At 40.2% G+C, this 21017-nt stretch overlaps 1 protein-coding gene across 7 annotated transcripts in view; it reads right to left on the reverse strand.

Moving 5' to 3' along the window:
• The window catches only part of ralgapa2 (Ral GTPase activating protein catalytic subunit alpha 2), a 585975-nt gene extending 568060 nt beyond the window's left edge, over positions 1 to 17915 (reverse strand). For all 7 annotated transcript variants that reach the window (XM_043696530.1, XM_043696529.1, XM_043696527.1 and 4 more), the window contains exon 1: positions 17512 to 17915. In XM_043696530.1, coding sequence (XP_043552465.1) covers positions 17512 to 17617 — 106 coding nt within the window. In that variant the 5' untranslated portion in view covers positions 17618 to 17915. The remainder of the gene's footprint in view (positions 1 to 17511) is intronic.
• Between the last annotated feature and the right edge of the window lie 3102 nt (positions 17916 to 21017).

A 21017-nucleotide genomic window follows, 5' to 3' on the forward strand; every position in this document is an offset into this window, starting at 1 on the left:
CGACTGGGCTTGTATACCCTTGAGATTCGAAGATTGAGAGGGGATCTGACTGGGACGTATAAGATTATGAAAGGATTGGACACTCTGGCAGTAGGGAACATATTTCCACTGATGGGCGAGTGCCGAACCAGAGGACACAGCTTAAAAATACGGGGTAGACCATTTAGGACAGAGCTCAGGAGAAACTTCTTCACCCAGAGAGTGATGGCTGCGTGGAATGCTCTGCCCCGGAGGGCAGTGGAGGCCCACTCTCTGGATTCATTTAAGAGTTGGATAGAGCTCTCAAAGATAGTGGAATCAAGGGTTATGGAGATAAGGCAGGAACAGGATACTGATTAGGAATGATCAGCCATGATTAGATTGAATGGCGGTGCAGGCTCGAAGGGTTGAATGGTCTACTCCCGCACCTATTGTCTATTGACTCCAAACTGCAATAAAAACTTAGTATGATGAGGCAGACTCATGAAATTATCATAAACGTTATAATTCAGTGCACAAGTTTTAAAAAGATTGAACTTGTTAAACTTTTGCTAAGTAAAGAGCAACATAGGCACCATCAATATAACTTAGGCCTACGTGTTCCGTATTGCATCACAATGATTATTTCAGACCTCGCACGTAGCCAACTTTCTGAGAAAAGACCCTATTTTGAGAGAATTTCATATAATGGCAAATGGAAGTAGTAGATAAAAACAATGACTGCAGATGCTGGAAACCAGATTCTGGAGGAGAGTGGTGCTGGGAAAGCACAGCAGTTCAGGCAGCATATGAGCAGTAAAACCGACATTTCGGGCAAAAGCAAGTAGTAGCCAACCCATATGCTTCTTTGAAGAAAAAAAGGCCAATTTTAACTCAAACTGTTGAACTCAACAGTTCAATGACACCCTGTGACTATTGGTGGATCTTTAAGCACATTGCCCAAAACTGCTTAAATTCTTCTACTATTTATGCATTGTGAAGTTTTTTCAATCACTGATTTTAAAAAAAAAGCTAGAATTTTTTTTGTATCTGAACATTCTCTAACAATGTCATTCTCATACGCCTGAAATGGGGTTTTCTGTCACTGCCAGCAGAATTCAGAAATTCAATCAAGCAGCCAAATACAATCCCTAGGGTTTACCAGCAACATTCTTTGCAAGCTTTCTCAGTTTACAATGGTCACATTTAAATTTAAGATTGCCTTCCTTCCAAAAACAGAGGCATCATATTTTGGAGCAGGAATAAAACACAAAACACCAAAGTACTGTAATAAAATCACCCATTTACAGTGCATGTCAAGTCTTGCTGCTTCTACATCCTGACCATTTCCTCAACCAAGGAAAATTGCTCAATTGCATTTCTATCTGTGGGTGTATATAAATTACAATCATCTTGTAGAATAAAAAATAATTATGGTTATAGACTAGCTTATTTTTGAGCACTGCATACCGGCAAATGAACAAATCAATTCCATAACCATGTGCCTGTATTTGCTTTGAAAAACATCATAGGTATCATATTTTTAAAAAAGAAACATTTGCATCCAAACATATCCTTCCCAAATTTCTTTACAAATCCTCAGTGGCCATATTCAATCCTCTATCAAACCTACACCCAAGTATTTCAAATTGCAACAGCATAACATCTGATGCAACATGAACAACGCGAGAGGATATATATCCATTTACTTTGAACTTTAATCACTGAATTACAGCTGATCAAGGGTTTATTTATAATGGTGGATAAATACCCATGACTTGAGTCAAATATTTGCAAAGCAAAAGGTTTGAGCTAACCAGAAAATAAGACCTCCCAATATAGCCCAGATACCACATTTACAAAAGTCTCTACTGGTTTCACAAGGAACTGCAAATCTAAATAAAATCAGAAGCCACTTCAGCAGAAACTAGGATTCAACATTGTTTTAGAAATAAATTGCATCTATATGACAATTTTAACAACATAAATCATATCAAATTTCCTGACAGAAACATAATGAGGAAAACAAATCAAAGTGGAAGGAGGACGCCTTAAGATCATGAATATATGCTTGTTAAATCATAAGGATGTTAAGGCTGTTCTTAAAGCAAAACAGAATAGTAATAGGACACAAGTAGATTTCTAGAATTAGGTAACAGAAAACAGAATACACAGCCACAAATGTGAAAAAGAAACAAAAACTGCACAAATTTAACAGAGTTCAAAAGTTGGAGGTCTGCAGAACACATCCAAAGTTTGTTTCTGTTTTCTTATATTTTGTCAAAGTCTTGTTCAGCATTAAACTATACCCCCATTATGGTGTCACCCACAAATTTAAATATTGTGCTTCATTTACCCAAGTCCAAATCATTTCTATCTATGATTAATAACACTGGTACCAGCATGGATTCCTCTGGAGCACCATCTTCAACTTTCCACCAAGCCTGACCAAGTACCTTTAACACTCACTGTTGTTGGTTTCAGTTATTTTAGTCAATCTGTTGAGACATACCATGACATGCTTCTGGTGCAAGTGATACTTGAACCTGGATCATTAGCTTAGAGGTTACCACGACCCACAAGACCTCATTCTTGGTTTTACGGCTAGTTAGCTATCCAATCATTCTAATTGCCCTGACTGCACATGTTGAGTCCAAAATACTGTAGAATGCAGAGGTCTTTTGAAAACAAGTGTAAAAATACTCCCAAGATGTTCTTTATCTACTGTTACTTCTTCAAAGGATTGTTCAAGATTGAAAGTTGTCCAAACGTATCCTTCCCTTTTTAAATCCATGCTGTAAACCATTTTTCAGATTCTAGACATTTTTCAGTTCCACCTTTCTTCAAATATTCAATATCTTTCATGCTGCTCACATTTAGCTAATTGGTTAATAATTTTGAGGATCTGTTCCTTTGTCCTTTTGACAATAATAATTCCAGCTTAAACCTGAAGATGTGTTTGCTATCTTTCCTTCTGCTTCTTTTGTGTACACAGAGATGTAACCCACTTTGAACAGAAGATCAATGTCGCCAACAGTCTGGCTCAACCATGGACAATAGCAACGATGAAATGGTATCATTGGCATTGGGAAGATGGAAGCAGTGGCAATTACTAATGTTTAACTGGGAAAGGTTATCGCTTCTCAGGCCTGAATATCAGGCATTATTCACACAGTCTGAAAGCATAAAGAGTGTTATCATCATGTGTCATAATTTGCTGATTCTCGAAAGGAACAGAATTTGGATGAGGAAGAGAATGGGGCCAAAGGACATATTATGAAAAATTCAGGCATTTCATTTCCAAATGCAAGTTCCATTGTAAACCAGTACAATACCTCCATGGTTTCTTGTTTTGTAACAAATAAACAAAGTCACATACCATAGGTATCTAAGCTTCAAATGACTGATACACCAGCAAGCTAACTGACTTGCAAATAGTCACAAGTTTGCAAACAAAACTACAATTAGCTCCAAAACTCCAAACACCTTTAAGTTCCACTTCGAGAATCATATCAAAAACTATTTCAGTTTTCATGCTGATGAACTATTGCCCTTAGGGTACAGATGAATGAGCATCCTTCAAACATGACGACACATTCTCATTTCAGTTAACTGTTGAAGTATGAAACCAAGTAGAAACCCTATTCTTGATAATTTATTTACAGATTGCAGCAGTATACATGTCTGATTCTTATCTAGTACCGACCCTGTTATCCAAACACATATCCATTTCACGTGTGTACTCCAGATACTCAACATCTTAACCAATATCACCCAGCCAGTTATTCTTGAACAAACTGAAGTCTTGTGGTTCAGCATTAATGTCCCTATCTCTAGTCAGAGTCATTTAGCTCAGTTGACTGCTTGGCTGGTTTCTGATAAGAGTGATGATAACAGCATGGTTCAAGTCCCACGCTGGCTGAGATCAACATGAAAGTCCCATCTCTCAACGTAAGGACACTAACACACTGTTGCAGAAAATTAAGTGTTACCTTTTCTCAGGTAGCTTACAGAAAGAAGTCCATGACACACTGCAGGTGAGAAATTGAACATATTAGAGTTTGAGGAATGCAAGGGTTACACCACATTTAAAATTACAAATCAAAGTAATCTCTCTTCAGGCCTTTTGTTCGTGTGTTTAAAACTGTAGATATTTATTAATTGCTTACTATGAAGGATCGAAGTTGACTAAATATCAAGTTCCAGCAATTTACTTTGCATTTTATACTCAATATTAAAATCCTGTTATTTCATAAGTTCATAGATTGAAAAATAACATTATTTCCATGTACACTAGTATTGCAGGTTGCCAAAAATCATACTAACATGGTACAATTTTTCAGGCACTCTAATCAAGTATGTGCTGCTGTACCACATTTTATAGTAAACACAAAGTGAAGTAGATGCTCTTTGCTGACAATTGCTTTAATCTGAAAAGTTCACATAGCCTAGATGTGAACATATCATTCTAGGATACGTACAAGCTTAAGCAAACAGAACTAAATTCAACGAAATGCACTGAAAGAATACAAAATAACTGACATATCCTCTCAGTGCTGTAACTTTTCTTTTTAATCAATTTCATGCTGATTTCTGAAAGCAATTATGATTTTATTTAAAAATTGCATAACAGACTTCTGTGGTGCAGTGTAGTAATTCTTCCTACCTTTGAACTAGGAGGCCTGAGTTCAAGTCCCACCTCCTCCAGAAGTGTACAATAACATAACTGAACAAGTTGATCAGAAAACATCGAAAATGGGAGACATTGTACCTTGTAAGGATAAAGCAATAAATATAAAGGCATAGTAAGATATTTCACATTTTAAAAATGACTAAGTGTTGGTCCTCTAAAGAGTGAATCTAAAGAAGTAATCATGGAAAACAAAGAGATGGTACTTTAATAAATCTTCACTATAGAGGATACAAGTAACATCCCTGAAGTAAATCAGGAAACAAAAGGGAAGGAATCGGGAGAATTACAATAACCAGAGAACTGGCATTGACTAAAATACACATTTATCAGCCCACAGCCTCAAGACTTGAAGGACTTCATCAGAGGGTCCAGAAAGTGGTTACGAGATAGTTGATGCATTGGTTGTAATTTTCCAAAACTCACATGGTTCAGGGATGATCCCATTAGAAGATAAATGTTACTCCTTTATTTCAGTGCCAGGACATTTCAGCAGGAATCCCTCATGGTAGTGTTCTTGGCCCAAGCATTTTCTTCATTAGTTACATTCCCTCCATCACATTACTGCTAACTGAACAATGTAAAGAAGACAGAGATCGTTCTTAGGGTAAAAGGGATCAAAGGGTATGGAAGAAAGCAGGAACAGGAACTAAGTTGGATGATCAACTGTGATCATATCGAATGGTCGAGTAGATTCGAAGGTGTGAATACTCTATTCCTGCTCCTATTTCTAAGTTCTTTATAATTCATGACTTCTCAGATATTGAAGCAGTCCATGTTCAAATGTAGCAAGATCTGAACAATATCCAGGGATTGGGCTGACAAATGGCGAGTAGCATTCACAGCACACCAGTGCCAGACAATGACCATCTCCAACAACAGAAAACCTAACCGCCATCATCCTGCCTCCAACACTCTTGACATTCAATTGTATCACCAGTGAATACCCTAATGTCAATATCTTGGAGTTTACCATTGACCAGAAACAGAACTGGCTTAGATGCTGACAGATCCACAGAATATCTCCAACAATTTGTTTTTGTTTCAAATGTCTCCGGTCTTGGTTTTAGCTTAATGTTTAACATTTAACCAATTTACAAAGTTATTTTAGGAAGTAATATGTATTTTGGATAAAAGAGAACTGGTGGATGCACTGTACTTGGATTTCGAGAAAACAACTGAGAAGGTTCTACAAGGTTTCAAAGCTTAATGTGGAAAATAAAGATTATGGTGTCAAGGGCAACGTATTGGCATGAACAAAAGACTAGCTGGCTAACAGGAAGCAAACATCAATTGGTCTTTTCCTCTTCACAAGATTTAACGAGTGGTGTGCCACAGGGATCAATGCTGGATCCTCAACTGTTTACAATTTATATCCATGACTTAGATGAAGAGGTGGAAGGTACAGTTGTCAAATTGGCTGACAACACAAAGACAGGTAGGAAAGTAAATTGTAAAGAGGACAGAAAAAGGCTACAAAAATATATTGATAAATTAGTTAAGTAGCAAATTTAGGATAAATCAAGCTTGAGAAAATGTAACATTGTCCATTTTGGCAGGAAAAATAAAATAGGAACACAATAACTTAACACTGAAAGTTTATAGGGCTCCTGGTGCACATGAGGGGAACATCTGGAGTTTATGCACAGTACTGGTCATTTAAGGAAGGATATAAATCCATTGAAGGCAATTGAGAAACTCTATCAAACCAAGACTGAACGGACTGGATTGTCTTACGAGGAAAGACTGGACAGGTTAGGTTTGCAATTGCTGACATTTAGAAAAGTAAGTGATGACTTGATTGAAAGATCGCATCCTGACAGGGCTATACAGGGTAAGAGTGGATGCTTCCTCTAAGTGAGGATCTAGAACTAGGGATCACGGATCATGAAAATTGAGGGTCACCAAAAAAAAAGACATTCAGCGAAATATTTTCTCTCAGGATCAAGGCTCTTTGAAACCATCTTTCTGAAAAAATGGTGGAAACTAACCTTTCAAATATTTTCAGCAAGGGTAGTAGGGATATTCCAGCTAACTACAGATAACAGATAGGGATAACATTAATAAAGGGAAGAACAGGCAGAGAGCAGGTGAGCGCAGAAGAACTGGTGGCCTGAAATGCATCTACTTTAATGCAAGGAGTATAGTGTGTAAGGCAGATGAACTTAGGGCTGGATTGCTGCGTGGGAGTATGACATTATTGCCATCACAGAGACTTGGCTGAAGGAAGGGCATGATGATTGGCAACTAAATGTTCCAGGATATAGATGCTTCAGATAGGACTGGGAGGGAAGTAAAAGAGGGGGTGGAGTTGTGTTACTGGTCAGGGATGATATCACGGCTGTGCTAAAGGAGGACACTATGGCAGTCTTGGTTAGTGAGGCATTATGGGTGGAGCTGAGAAATAAGAAGGGTGCAGTTACATTGTTGGGGCTGTATTACAGACCTCCCAACAGTGAGCGTGAGGTAGAAGAACAAATAGGTAAACAGATTATGAATAGGTGTAGAGGCAATAGGGCCGTGATATGGGGGAATGTTGGGAAAATTAAAATTGACTGGGATACACTTAGCATCAGAGGTCTGGATAGAGTAGAATTTGTATTAAGTGTCCAGGAGAGTTTTCTAGAGCAGTATGCCAACAGTCCAGCGAGGGAAGGGGCCATGTTGGACCTGGTACTGGGGAACGAGCCAGGACAAGTGGTAGAAGTTGCGGTGAGGGATTTCTTTGGGAACAGTGAGTTTGTAAGTTTTAGAATACTCATTGATAATTCTATAAGTTTTAGAATACTCAGATAAAGAAGAGAGTGGTCCTCAGGGAAGAGTACTAAACTGGGCCAAAGCCAATTATATCAAAATTAGACAGGAGCTGGGAAATGTGGATTGGGCACAGCTATTTGAAGTGAAGTACACATTTGAGATGTGGGAGGCTTTCAAAGATAGGTTAATGGTAGTGAAGGATAAGCATGCCCCGTTGAAGGCAAAGGACAGGAAGGGCAAGATTGGTGAACCATGAATGACAGGAGAAATTGTACGACTAGCCAAGAGGAAAAGGGAAGCATACATAAGGTCTAGGCAGCTAAGAACAGAAAGGGCCCTGAAGGAATCTCGGAAGAGTAGGACAAGTCTTAAACAAGGAATCAAGCGGGCGAAAAGGGGTCATGAAATAACTTTAGCAAGCAGAATTAAGGAAAGTGCCAAAACATTTTATTCTTATATAAGAAGCAAGCAGGTAACTAGAGAAAGGATTGGTCCACTGAAAGGTAATGAAAGAAAACTGTGTGCCGAACCTGAGAGAATGGGTGAGATTCTGAATGATTACTTTGCATCAGTGTTCACTGAGGAGAGGAACATGATGAATCTTGAGATTAGGGATAAAAGTTTGATTAGTCTGGATCATGTTGGCAAACGTAGAGAAGATGTATTGGGTATGCTAGGGGTTATTAAGGTGGACAAATCCCCAGGACGGGATGGAATCTATCCCAGGTTGCTCAGGGAGGCGAGGGAGGAAATAGTTGAGGCCCTGACAGATATCTTTGTGGCATCCTTAAATACAGGTGAGGTGCCGGAGGACTGGAGGATAGCTTATGTTGTCCCTCTGTATAAGGAAGGTAGTAGAGATATTCCAGGTAACTACAGACCAGTGAGCCTGACGTCGTTGGTGGGGAAGTTGCTGGAGAGGTTACTAAGAGATAGGATCTATTCATATTTAGAAAAGATAGTGATAGGCAACATGGTTTTGTGCGAGGGAGATCGTGCCTTACCAACTTAATAGAGTTCTTCGAGGAAGCGACCAAGTTGTTAGATGAAGGAAGGGCTGTTGATGTCATATACATGGACTTTAGTAAGGCATTTGATGAGGTTGCCCATTGTAGACTAATGGAGAAAGTGAAGTCACATGGTGTGCAGGGTATTCTAGCTAGGTGGATAAAGAACTGGTTGAGCAACAGGAGACAGAGAGTTGAAGGGAGTTTCTCGAAATGGAGAAAGGTGAAAAGTGATGTTGCACAGGGGTCAGTATTGGGGCCACTGTTATTTGTAATATACATAAATGATCTAGAAGAGGGCACTGTTGGTATGATCAGCAAGTTTGCAGATGACACAAAGATTGGTGGAGTAGTAGAAAGCATAAGGGACTGTCAGAGAATACAGGAGGATATAGATAGCCTGGAGAGTTGGTCGGAAAAGTGGCAGTTGGCTTTCAATCCAGACAAATGTGAGGTGATGCATTTAGGCAAGTCTAATTCTCGAGCGAATTATGGGAAAAGTTGATGGGCAGAGAGATCTGGGAGTGCAGGCCCATTGTACCCTGAAGGTTGCTGCACAGGTGGATAGAGTGATCAAGAAGGCATATAGTATGCTTGCCTTCATTGGACGGGGTATTGAGTATAAGAGCTGGCAAGTCATGTTAAAATTGTACAAGACATTAGTTCGGCCACACTTAGAATATTGTGTACAGTTCTGGTCGCCACATTACCAAAAGGATGTGGACACTTTGGAGAGGGTGCAGAGAAGGTTTACGAGGATGTTGCCTGGTATGGAAAGTGCTAGCTATGAAGTTGAGGTTGAGTAGGTTAGATTTGTTTTCACTTGAAAAAAAGGAGATTATGGGAGGACCTGATTGAGGCTTACAAAATCATGACGGGGATAGACAGGGTGGATAGTGACAAGCTTTTTCCCCAGAGTGAAGGATTCAATAACCAGAGGTCATGCTTTCAAGGTGAGAGGTGGAAAGTTAAAGGGGGATACACGCAGCAAGTACTTCACACAGAGGATGGTAGGCGTTTGGAAAGCGTTGCCAGCAGAGGTGGTAGAGGCAGGCACAGTAGATTCATTTAAAATGCATCTGGACAGATGCATGAGTAGGCGGGGAGCAGAGGGATACAAATGGTTAGGAATTGACCAACAGATTTAGACAGTACATTTAGATCGGTTCAGGCTTGAAGGGCCAAAAGGCCTGTTCCTGGGCTGTAAATTTTCTTTGTTCTTTGATACATAGATTCTGGTGAAGCAAGGGGCGAAAGGTTATCAGGGGTTGACAGGAATGCAGATAAGGTTACAATTAAATCATCCATGATTTTATTACATGGGGTGTAGTCTCGAGGGTTGAATGGCCTACTCCTGCTCAGCATTCACATGTACATATGTAGTAGGCAAGTCTGATAAGTTATTTATCTGAACATTAAACATTGAAACGAGTGTTATGCAAATTAACCTTCCTTCCCAATATACATGAGTATCTGTGCTTCTACAATATAACTTAACAGACAATAGTAGACAATTCACCAAAAGAGCTGTTTCTTGCTGTGGAAAAGGCATTCAAATACATCTAAAATGCTATGGTCACTTCATTCACTAAAATGTAGAATAAGACTGCTAAAAAAAAGCCTTAAAACATTCAAATGAAAATGCTGACCTTAAATCAATTTTTTTGAATTAATTCATTTCTAGTAGTTTATCAGTTAATATGCAGGTCTATAACTTCTTAACTAATATTTTTCGATTCAGATTTGTTTTCCAAACTTACACAAGAGTGAAGCTACCTCCAAACTGAAATGTACTTATTAATACTTACCATCCCCATTGTGCAGTACCTTCATTCACTTATGCCTTTTCTTGGTCCACTCTTTTTGGAAATAATACTTATGCTACAGTGGAAAATTCTTCCCTGATTCACAAGATCATTGCTCAAACTCCACTCCAGAGACAAGCTTGTAAACTAGTCTGAAACTTCATTACAGTATGAGGGTTAACGGAATGCTTCAACTGTTGGAGGAATCTATGTGCCCTCCAATATGGTGCAAAATATTCCATTGCTTTGCCCAAGAGCACTGGGAATCTTCCATGAATCCTGTCAAAGATTTGTTCCGAGATCAACATCACAAAAAGGTAACCTGCTTATTATCTTGCTGCTTCTTGTGATCTCAATCATAGAGCATTATAGCACAGAGGACAGCCATTTAAGTCTGTGATTATGTGTGTCACCAAGAAAATGGTTAGTCAGCCGAATCCCATTTCCCATTCCTTATCTGTGACCTTGTGGATTTCAGCATTTCAAATGCATGTCAAAAAGTTACTTTTTTTTTTAAAAGTGAGATGAACACTTCTACCTTTATAAGTCTTTGAGGCAGGAAGTCCCAGACTAATGCCACTTTAGGTGAAGACAGTTCTTTCCTGTAACCTGTCTACCACTTATTTTAAATCTGTGCCCTTTAGTCAGTAATCCCTCTGCTAAGTAATGGGTTCCAGCTCAATACATAAAGGCATTTCAATTTCTGAAGGAGAAATTCACACAACGTTCTTGCAGCTACATCCAAGGTGTATTGTTCAGTGAGGTAGAGCTACAGTACCAACAAAAAGTATGTTCACAATATGTTTTTTAATTAAAACTTAAAAACCTTTTGCCTGAGGCAGTATCCGTTAGCTGTAATCAAATTGGCCCTGAAACCCTTCAACCCCAGACTTTTCAGAGTCTGTGTCTTTAACACCTCTGAAAAAATGATGGAAACTTAGCTTTTGAATATATTTTCAGCAAGGATAGATAGATTCTGGTGAAGTAAGGGGTGAAAGGTTATCAGGGATAGAAAAAAAAGGACAACATAACCTTGTCAAAGGAGCAGCATCATCATAGCTTATCAAAGATTTTGTATAAATTTAAGTGCAGCTTTACCTGTATCTTGTTTGTGTCATAAACATTATATATTGTGTAAATATTTTTGCAAAAATGTTTAATTTCATTACCCATATATTTTAGGAGTATATCTTATAGTAACGTTAATGTGGTGATGTCCCTATCTTGGACATGTAGAATTTACCATTTTGACACTGGGATCTACTACATGGAGATACAGATTTGTTTTGGTTTTAATTATGCAATTTTCACAGAGGCAATTTAGTTGGTGACAGAAGTGGTTTTGAGAAGCAGAGAGAGAATTTTCCAAGAGCTTAGATCAGTAGCAGGGCTACTATCAGGAAAAAAGCGGGGGCTTTCTGGTTTGGAGTCACTTAACAAGAAAGCATTAAGTCTGTGTACAAAATCACGAGATCTTAAGAAGAGTTGGAGGACTGCCTAGCCAAATGCTATTGGAAGGACCCCAAACAATCTCATACCTTGGAGATCAGCAGGAACACCAAGTAAAATTAAAGTTATTATTGAGAACTCAGCATATCTTTGTTTAGTTTCAGAAGTGAAGAAACCCACAAGATTCTGCATAATATGGGGTAACTTGTGCAGAATTAAAAGTAGGATAAGGAATTGTGATTTGGAGAATTTTGCATTCAAGGGTAGCATATTCTTTTTTAAAATCAATACAGGAGGGTTTTTGTCTAAAATTTTTAAATCTTGTGGTATGGTTCTTTCAGTTAATAACTGAGTTCCAGCAGCTAAATGGTCTCCATCAAAACAAATGCCTACAAAGAGTGAGCTGAAAAGCAAGAGACAGCATAAGAGAGTGATAAAGAAAGAGAACAAAAAACAGAAAGAGGAGGTGCCGCTGCTTATCCAGCTTCCTCAGGTTTGGACAATGCACACGTTAGGTATCGTCCTTTTTCTTTTTTCAGTTTCTCAATTACTTTCCCTTTCCATTCTTACAGTGAAATCAGTATTTCCTCATCTTTGCCATCAAAACCACATAAAAGTTTTAACGCTTCTAATAAGCCTCTACTTCATGCTTTTGGCTTTAAGTAGAACAATTCTAGCTTCTCTATTTTCAACACAGAACTGAATTCCCTTATGCTAGTACTATTTTGGCAAGCCTCCATTAGATTTTCTCCTAAGCCCTTGATATCCTACACAGTAATGTTCAGAACTGGCAAAACAGTACAGCAAAACATCTAACCAGAAATTTATAAAATTTGTTACTTTCTTCATGAACCCCACCTTTCTTTGTAAAGTTAGTTACCATTGGCTTTTTAATGACAATTTCAGAAACTCTTCTGTATTACTCACAGGATATCATTGGCTACATCAGCATTTATTAACCACCCCAATTGCCCTTGACAAGAAGCAAGCTTCCCCTCATGTACCAATACTGCCCATGGAATCCAGGTACACCAACAGTTCTACTTGAGATGAAGTTGCAAGAACACGATTAAGCAACAGTAGAGACATGGTAAAGATGTCCCTTGAAGGGGAACTTGCAAGTGGTTGTGGTATTCCTATGGGTCTGATGTCTTTTTTAAGTAATAGCAAAAATGTCAGGGGAAAAAGTCGGTCATTTTTGGCCTTCAAGTCTGCTCTGCCATTCAATGACATTGTGGCTAATCTGATAAACCACAACTCCCCTTTTCTGTCTTTTCCCATAATCCTACTGATGAAAAATCTATTTCAGCCTTGAATATACTTAATGATGCATCCCCAGTTCTCTATGCTAAAGAATTCCATAAATTCGCTACCCTTAGAAGAAATTTCTTCTCATGTTTAATCGGACTGACGTTATTTTCTTTGATCACAGACACTCCCAGACAATAACATTTCTGCATCTACCTTGGTCAAGTTTCCTAAGAATTTTGTATGTTTAAATAAGGTTGTCTCACACTCTTCTAAAACACAAGTACAGATCATAGGTTTGGAAGATAAAGTGGTTTGTATGTGTCAAGTATTTTGAGTGCTGCAGCAACTGAATTCATGTGATCAAGTGAACAGTGCTCCAGCAAACTCCGCAGAAGTGCTATGCAAATCATTGAGAAGTTATGGAGAGTTGGAGACAAATTACATGCCACAAAATTCTCAGCTGCCAACCTGTTTCTCAAAGCTACATTATGCATTGGGTCAGCCGAGTCAAGTTGATAAACTAACCCCCTCAAACAGATCAACTCATTTGTGCGCCCTCTTTAAAATTGTATCATTTAGTATAGATTCCCTCTCCTGCTGATCACGTGTATCACTTCAGCAGTTAGTGATCCGGTTTGGAGCTTATAAAGACAAATCATATATTTTAATGAATTGTGAAACACTGGTGAATGACAATTGGTTATCCACGTATACAAATCAGTAAAAACTAATTAACAGGCCAAAAAAGTAAGCAAACATTTATTAAACTGTTTAAGGGCAGTTATATAAAGCCTCAGTGACATCCTATTTAGAATACTTTATAGACCAAAGGGTCTGATTCCGTGCTGTATGAGTCTATGAAGGTTTGGCACCTCATCTGAAGACATATAACATTTGTTGAGGAGATACATGTACAGATTTGTACAAAGGTTTAAAGAGTTAAGTTACAAGAAAGACTGCATAAATTTGAATTATGTACCTTTCAGTTTGGAAAACTTACCACTTAACTGTTTGAAATATTAAAATGACTCAATGGAATGGAAAGACTGAAGCTATCATGTATATAAATTTCCTTGGACATGGTACACTCCTATTTGGGCAATATTATTGTGTCATACTCCTCAGATCAGATATTAAAACCTTCATCTGTAATGACAATAGATGGCATTACATATGACTGTCACAGTGTACCCAGAAGACAATTAAGTTACCTAGTCATCTCCTGAAAGTGTCAATAGCCTTGAATACTTAGGTGTCTAGAAATGGATTCAAGCCCTGTGATAGAGGAAGTGCAACTTAAAATATAATGATCCAATCCCTGAATTAGCAAATGACAGTTGCAACCTGCAAGTAATAAAACAGCTGAAGTGAATAAAAGTCAACAACTAAGCAGTCACACTTAGTCCAAACAAAATACAACCATGAAAAGTGGAAGACAGCTGATCAATTCGGATGATAACAATTTTAAAAATTAGATGGCCTCTTAATATATTCTCTATTATTACGCCCGCCATCACTCAAGCTCTTCTACTTGTCAACAAGATCTCAAAATCCAAAAGCTCCAAATTCCTAATAATACACCCATAGAATCACTTGAACTTAAAAGTTCATTTAATTCTGATTTTCTATAGGTGATGCCATGAGTGATCCTCTTGTTATCGAAGGAGGTAGAATTCAATTGAAAAATCAAAGAACATTTTTATTTGATCTGCAAACAAATGCACTCCAAAAATCTAAAGTTAAACATGCCATTTTTCCATATCAAATCTACAAGTGTGTATATTTCGATTGATGGAAGAGAAGAATTTAGATGAATTCCCAAGCTATGATACATGACTTTCTAGCCTAGGACATAGAGGTCATATATAATTTTAATTGATGAACTCCTTAAGCAGCTGTACAAAACAATACAGTTGCCAATGCATTTGGCATGCAGCATAAAACTGCTCCCAATTAAGCACAAATATCAATTTCACTCAAAAGCCAAGAGATGTGCTGAAAAATAACAATGCAGAAACATGTTTGCCCTTGAATTAGAAAGAATCAAATTGTTTGGTCAGAATACAGAGAATACCAATTTGCCTCGAACCGTGGCAACTTGACCCAGACTGCTTGTTGCGAAAAAAGTAGACAAAATGGAATGTTCCATTCACCACCGCAGCATTGTTTCCTTTACTAAGCACAAACTAAATCCCAAAGAGTTAAGTTTGGTTAATCAGTAAGTAAAGAGTTCAATAAGCCTTGTATCATACAGCATACATCAGGGTTCTCCAAGTTCCAACCTTTCTCAGCCAAATAAAGCGAATACTGTTTTTACGCTTCTTTAATTCACACTATCGATGGCTTCCGGGGACCTCTCTTGTCCTCACTGCCTGGATTCTGCAAACGACAGCACTCTCCTAACGTCCTCAGATAAACAAACTAGAGAACCCGGTGCTCCACTCATCTCCATGATAACATAGCCTGCACAATGAACTTTACCATGACATTTAAGGCCTACTGAATGCTTTCGAGTTAATTTAGCTTCAAATCCCTCTGCAGTGCCACCATCACAAGCTGACCACAACAAGCTTTGCAGACACTGTTTCCAGCCAAGCAAACAAGCATAAAAAAAATCCTTTGCGAATTCGGAGTCTATCATTCTTCAAACAAAGTTAAAAATCACATGACAGCAGGTTATAATCCAACCGGTTTATTTGGAGACATGAGGTTTCAGAGCACCATTCCTTCATCAGGTGCTCCACAACCATCTGATGAAGGAGCAGTCCTCCAAAACCTAGTGCTTCCAAATAAACCTGTTGGATTATAACCTGGTGTCGGGTAATTTTTAACTTGGTACACCCCAGTCTAACATCGGCACATCCAAATCATTCTTCAAACAAAGATGCAGAAAATTAGGATTTGACATATAGCAGAAAGCAAAGCAGTTCATACTGATTCTCAATTAATTGCAATCAGTAATTAATTTATACCTAAAAATTAAGGATGTCTATCAAGGTCACACCTAATGCAGAATCTGCTTTATTTAATATTACATAAACCTCAATTGAGATACAGGTGCAAAGAAACTCTGTAGAAGGAACAAAAATTCCAAGTGTTCAAAGATGCTTTTTTATCCCATGAAAAAGAAAGCTATCTAAACTTATGAAAAAAGTTTCTATACTGCTTTCTGCAAAATCACACATACAATGCAAACATTGTTACAACAATTCAATACTTAGAAGTCCAGAAATATCCAAAGTGCCATACAAGTGCCATACAATTACAATTAAAGCATAATATAACTGTTTACATTTTTGAGTTGTTTCTAAACTTTCTGAACAGGAGGTATACATGGATTTAGAATCTTGATTAACTAGATATTTAAAATTGAAAACTCTAATACCCTGTTCCAAGTTATAGTACAATACAGTGCACTGTTTCTCAATAACAATGCATAACCAATCTCAAACTGAACAATGATGTTCATTTAAATATTGCTTAAAATTCTTAACTTTACAACTGTCCAGCAAAGTTAATATCAAAAGCTATTTTATTTTGTGCCAAAATGGAAATGACTGGCTTGCAGAAAGAAGCCATGACAAAAAGCACATAGAAATGAGATTATCTTTGCCTTCTGAAAATGTGACAGCTCATGAAATCTGACTGCATATGAGTCCATGTTACCTACTCTCTGGGGGAAGCATATAAGAAAGCAGTGCACTGAGAGAAACGGAAAGGGAAAGCGACTCAGGAAGATGAGGGTCCAGTGCAGGGTAGGGAGGTTATGTGGAGCCTGGTGAGTTGGAGGGGCCAGGAAGATGGAGTTGTTTGGGGGATGGTGAGAGTGATAGAAGAGGGGAGACTGGGGGATGCAGAGTTTTGAGTGGAAATGAAACAGGAATGGACAGAAGGGGGGACAGAGAAGCAAGATGCAGATGTGGAGAGTTTGAGAGACACAGGGGACCTGGCAGGTGGAAGGCCCAAGAGAGAGAGAGCAATGTGGCGAGGGGACGGGGTGACAAAAGACATGTGGTGTGCAGGGTTACAGGGGCAACAGATATGTGGTGCAACGGGGGGGGGGGGGGGGATGGCAGGGAGAGACAGTACACCCCGGTCGACAGACCCACCGGGAGCACGGCGAGCCCGCTCGCCGCACGCGGTTCCACGCACACCCCCGAGGGGGGGCGGGGGGGCCGCGGGGGGGGGGGGGGGGTGTCAAGGGAAGGGTGCGTGAATCAGAGATGAGGTGCGTGTATTGTGGAGTGGGGGCAGGAGATGAGTGAACGTGAGAAGCTAACTTCACTTTTGTGTTGGCGGGGTGGGGGAAGGTGGGGGTGTCGGTTATTATTTGTTGGGATTGCACCGACCGTCACGTTTACTGAGCCCTAATGGATTTCCTGCCGACACAACCTCGACGGCGCCTGCGCGCTTCCCGCTAGATTGGACCAGTTGTAGAGATGCCCTTCACTGGCGGAGGCGCGAGGTGAGGTGGAGCAGAGCGGAGCGGAGAGGCTGACCATACGGCCCATTCCTCACTCACCACCCCACCCCGGCAAGTTGTGTCGGCGCACGTCCCCATACCCTTCCCGCGTTTGCCCGCCTGGTCACCAACCTAGCAGAGTCCTCAGGTGCTTGAGGCGGGTCAGCACATCCTTCTTTGGGTCCAGAACTTTCTGTGTAGATTTCTTGACGTCTCCATGAGCCTTTCTGGAAAACATTCCGTTCCGCGAGCGGCCCGAAACCTCCGTCTTGTTCGCACTCCAACCGCGCTCTCCCCTTTGCAACAGCCGGCCTCAAGCTCCCCGACGCATCTCCGCCGGCCTTTCAGATCCTTCTATTATTTTTGTTGCCCTTTTCTTCCTCCGGCTTTCTCGCCTCACTAACACGGCGTTCGGCTCACCTCCCGTTCTCCTGGTGTAAACACGGAACTCGCCGCCATACGCGCAACGGTCATTGGGTCCGCCTCGCGCGCCACCCACCCCCGTTGGGTAACGCCTCCTCTGACGTCTGACGCACTGCGTGGAGGCGGGGCTTCGTGAAGTTGCCTGGCTCCGCACATCGAAGTCCTTCACAGCGCTCTGCGTGGAGTTGGGGTTTCAAGGCGTCCTCATCCACGGTTAAAAATTACATACCAGGTTTATTTAGAAGCACTAGTTTTCGAAGCGCTGCTTCTTCATCAGGTGGCTGTGGAGCAGGACCATAAGACACAGAATTTTTGCAAACGTTTACAGTGTTATGTGGCTGAAATATATTAAACAAACTTAGATTAGGTCTTTCATCTTTTAGAATGGCTTTGTTAGTTTTGGTTTATTGATATCTATGTAAAACCCAGAACTCTTTTTAAGTTACAGTCTCAAGATAACTTTAGGTTTTCTAAAGAAATGTGTCATTTCAGCTCAGACAATGCATTAAAGGGGTGAGGTTAAAGTCTGTCTGTGTCCCAATCTTGAGTCAGACTGGTTCTATTTCTAAAATGTGATTTACAGAATCTTACATGGATTGACTGTAGGTTATGCATTTTTTGAGTAAAGTATAATTGCAAATACAGATTAGCCCATAAATTTGTGCAGGAGAGACAGAGTGAGTGCACGTGAGAGTGTATGTGTGAGGGAGTGTATAGTGTAGTGGGGTCATCTGTAGTGTGACATGAACCCAAGGTGCCGTTTGAGGCCTCAACTGGGACCTTGAGTTCATGTCACACTGCAGGTGACCCCACGGCACTATATACTCCCACATATACACTAACACAGGCCCTCTCTCACAGGCACAGACATACACGCCCCACGCAGACACCCTCTCCCAGGCTGATACCCCATCACACTCACACACATACTTAACCAAGTGTATACACACTCTTAGGAGAAAGTGAGGACTGGAGATCAGAGCTGAAAATGTGTTGCTGGAAAAGCACAGCAAGTCAGGCAGCATCTAAGGAGCAGGAGAATCGACGTTTCGGGCATGAGCCCTTCTTCAGGAATGAGGCTATCAGAGCTGAAAATGTGTTGCTGGAAAAGCACAGCAGGTCAGGCAGCATCCAAGGAGCAGGAGAATCAACGTTTCGGGCATGAGCCCTTCCTCATTCCTGAAGAAGGGCTCATGCCCGAAACGTCGATTCTCCTGCTCCTTGGATGCTGCCTGACTTGCTGTGCTTTTCCAGCAACACATTTTCAGCTATACACACTCTCACATGTACTCACACACACTCATTCTGTCTCTCCATGCACATATATTATTTTATGCGGTAAACCTGTATTTGTAGAATTACATTTTATTTTGCTCAAAAAATGCATAACCTACAGTCAATCCATGTAAGATTCTGTAAATCCCACATTAGAAATAGAACCAGTCTGACTCAAGATTGGGACACAGACAGATCTTAACCTCACACCTTTAATGCCTTGTTTGAGCTGAAATGACACATTTGTAAGAAGAACTGAAGTTATCTTGAAAATGTAACTTAAAAGGAGTTCTGGGATTTACATATTAACAAACGTAAACTAGCAAAACCATTCTAATAGATGAAAGACATAATCTAAGTTTGTTTAATATATTTCAGCTATACGACACTGTAACATTTGCTATAAATTCTGTGTCTTATGTCCTGCTGTACAACCACCTGATGAAGAAGCAGTGCTTTGAAAGCTGGTGCTTCCAAATAAACCTGTTGGACTATAACCAGGGTGTCGTGTAATTTTAACTTTGTCCACCCCAGTCTAACTCCAGCTCCTCCAAATCACTCATCCAGGGTGTCCACCTCAGGGTTGTGCCTGTGCAGTGGTGAACCAAGACAGTGTGGAGGCCGGGCTTTGCGTTCCCACATCCCCATGACCCCACCCACTATCCAGCACATGGTGAGTATTTTGCAACATCTCCATACCCAACAATAATGAATGGTGTTTGGCTGTAAACATTTTCGTCCAATTACTCACACATATGGTGATACACATCCGGTTGGAAAACTTAAACTGAGCCCTACCACTGCAACACAAGAGCCCTAATTAACCTGTTAGCCTGTGGAATTCTCTTCCACAGAAAACAGTTGAGACCAAAGTATTGTATGTTTTCAAAGAATTGATTATAATTCTTAGGGCTAAAGGGATCAAAGGGTATGAGGAGAAAACAGGAACTCAGGTGGATGAACAGTCATGAACATATTGGATGGTGAACAGGCTGGAAGGGCTGAGTGACCTACACCTGCTATTATTTTCTGCGTTTCTGCTACCTATGTAATCTATTTTTCTGATGAGTGAATTTCCTGTTTCAACCCACCCACTGTTTGCAAATGTCTTGGTTCCACCCATCACCCACATATTGCAACAGTCCATCTGTGGTTCTCCTTACCCTACTTCATTGTCTTTTTCAAGAGCCAACCTGACTATAATTCCGACCAAATTCACATTTCTTCTTCCAAAGACTGATTCAACAATGCCTCAATCCTTTTGTGTCTGCTGTTCTGCCTTGCAGCTCCTCAGTACAGCTCCCCCCACCTTCCTATTCACTCTCTGTCTTCTTCTTTCCTCCTCTACTCGCCACATCATGTTCTCTTGACTTTCTTTGTCCTTCCCATTTCCCTGGGCCCTTATGTTTGTTCAGTTATTCTCCAACCTTTGATGTGGTTTGACTGGAAAAATGTAACCTTGTCTTGACTATCCAGGTGCAATGCCATATTTATCAGAGTGTGGACACATCAGTACATGCATGATTAGAGTCATAGAGATGTACAGCATGGAAACAGACCCTTTGGTTCAAATCATCCATGCTGACCAGATATCCCAACCCAATCTAGTCCCACCTGCCAGCACCCAGCCCATATCCCTCCAGACCCTTCCTATTCATATACCCATCCAAATGCCTCTTAAATGTTGCAATTGTACCAGCCTCCACCACTTCCTCTGGCAGTTCATTCCATACACGTACCACCCTCTGCGTGAAAAAATTACCCCGTGGGTCTCTTTTATATCTTTCCCCTCTCACCCTAAACCTATGCCCTCTCGTTCTGGACTCCCCGATCCCAGGGAAAAGACCTTGTCGATTTATCCTATCCATGCCTCTCATAATTTTGTAAACCTCTATAAGGTCACCCTTCAGCCTCCGACGCTCCAGGGAAACAGCCCCAGG

Source organism: Chiloscyllium plagiosum, chromosome 9 (genome assembly GCF_004010195.1).
Source record: "Chiloscyllium plagiosum isolate BGI_BamShark_2017 chromosome 9, ASM401019v2, whole genome shotgun sequence".
Classification (NCBI taxonomy): domain Eukaryota; kingdom Metazoa; phylum Chordata; class Chondrichthyes; order Orectolobiformes; family Hemiscylliidae; genus Chiloscyllium; species Chiloscyllium plagiosum.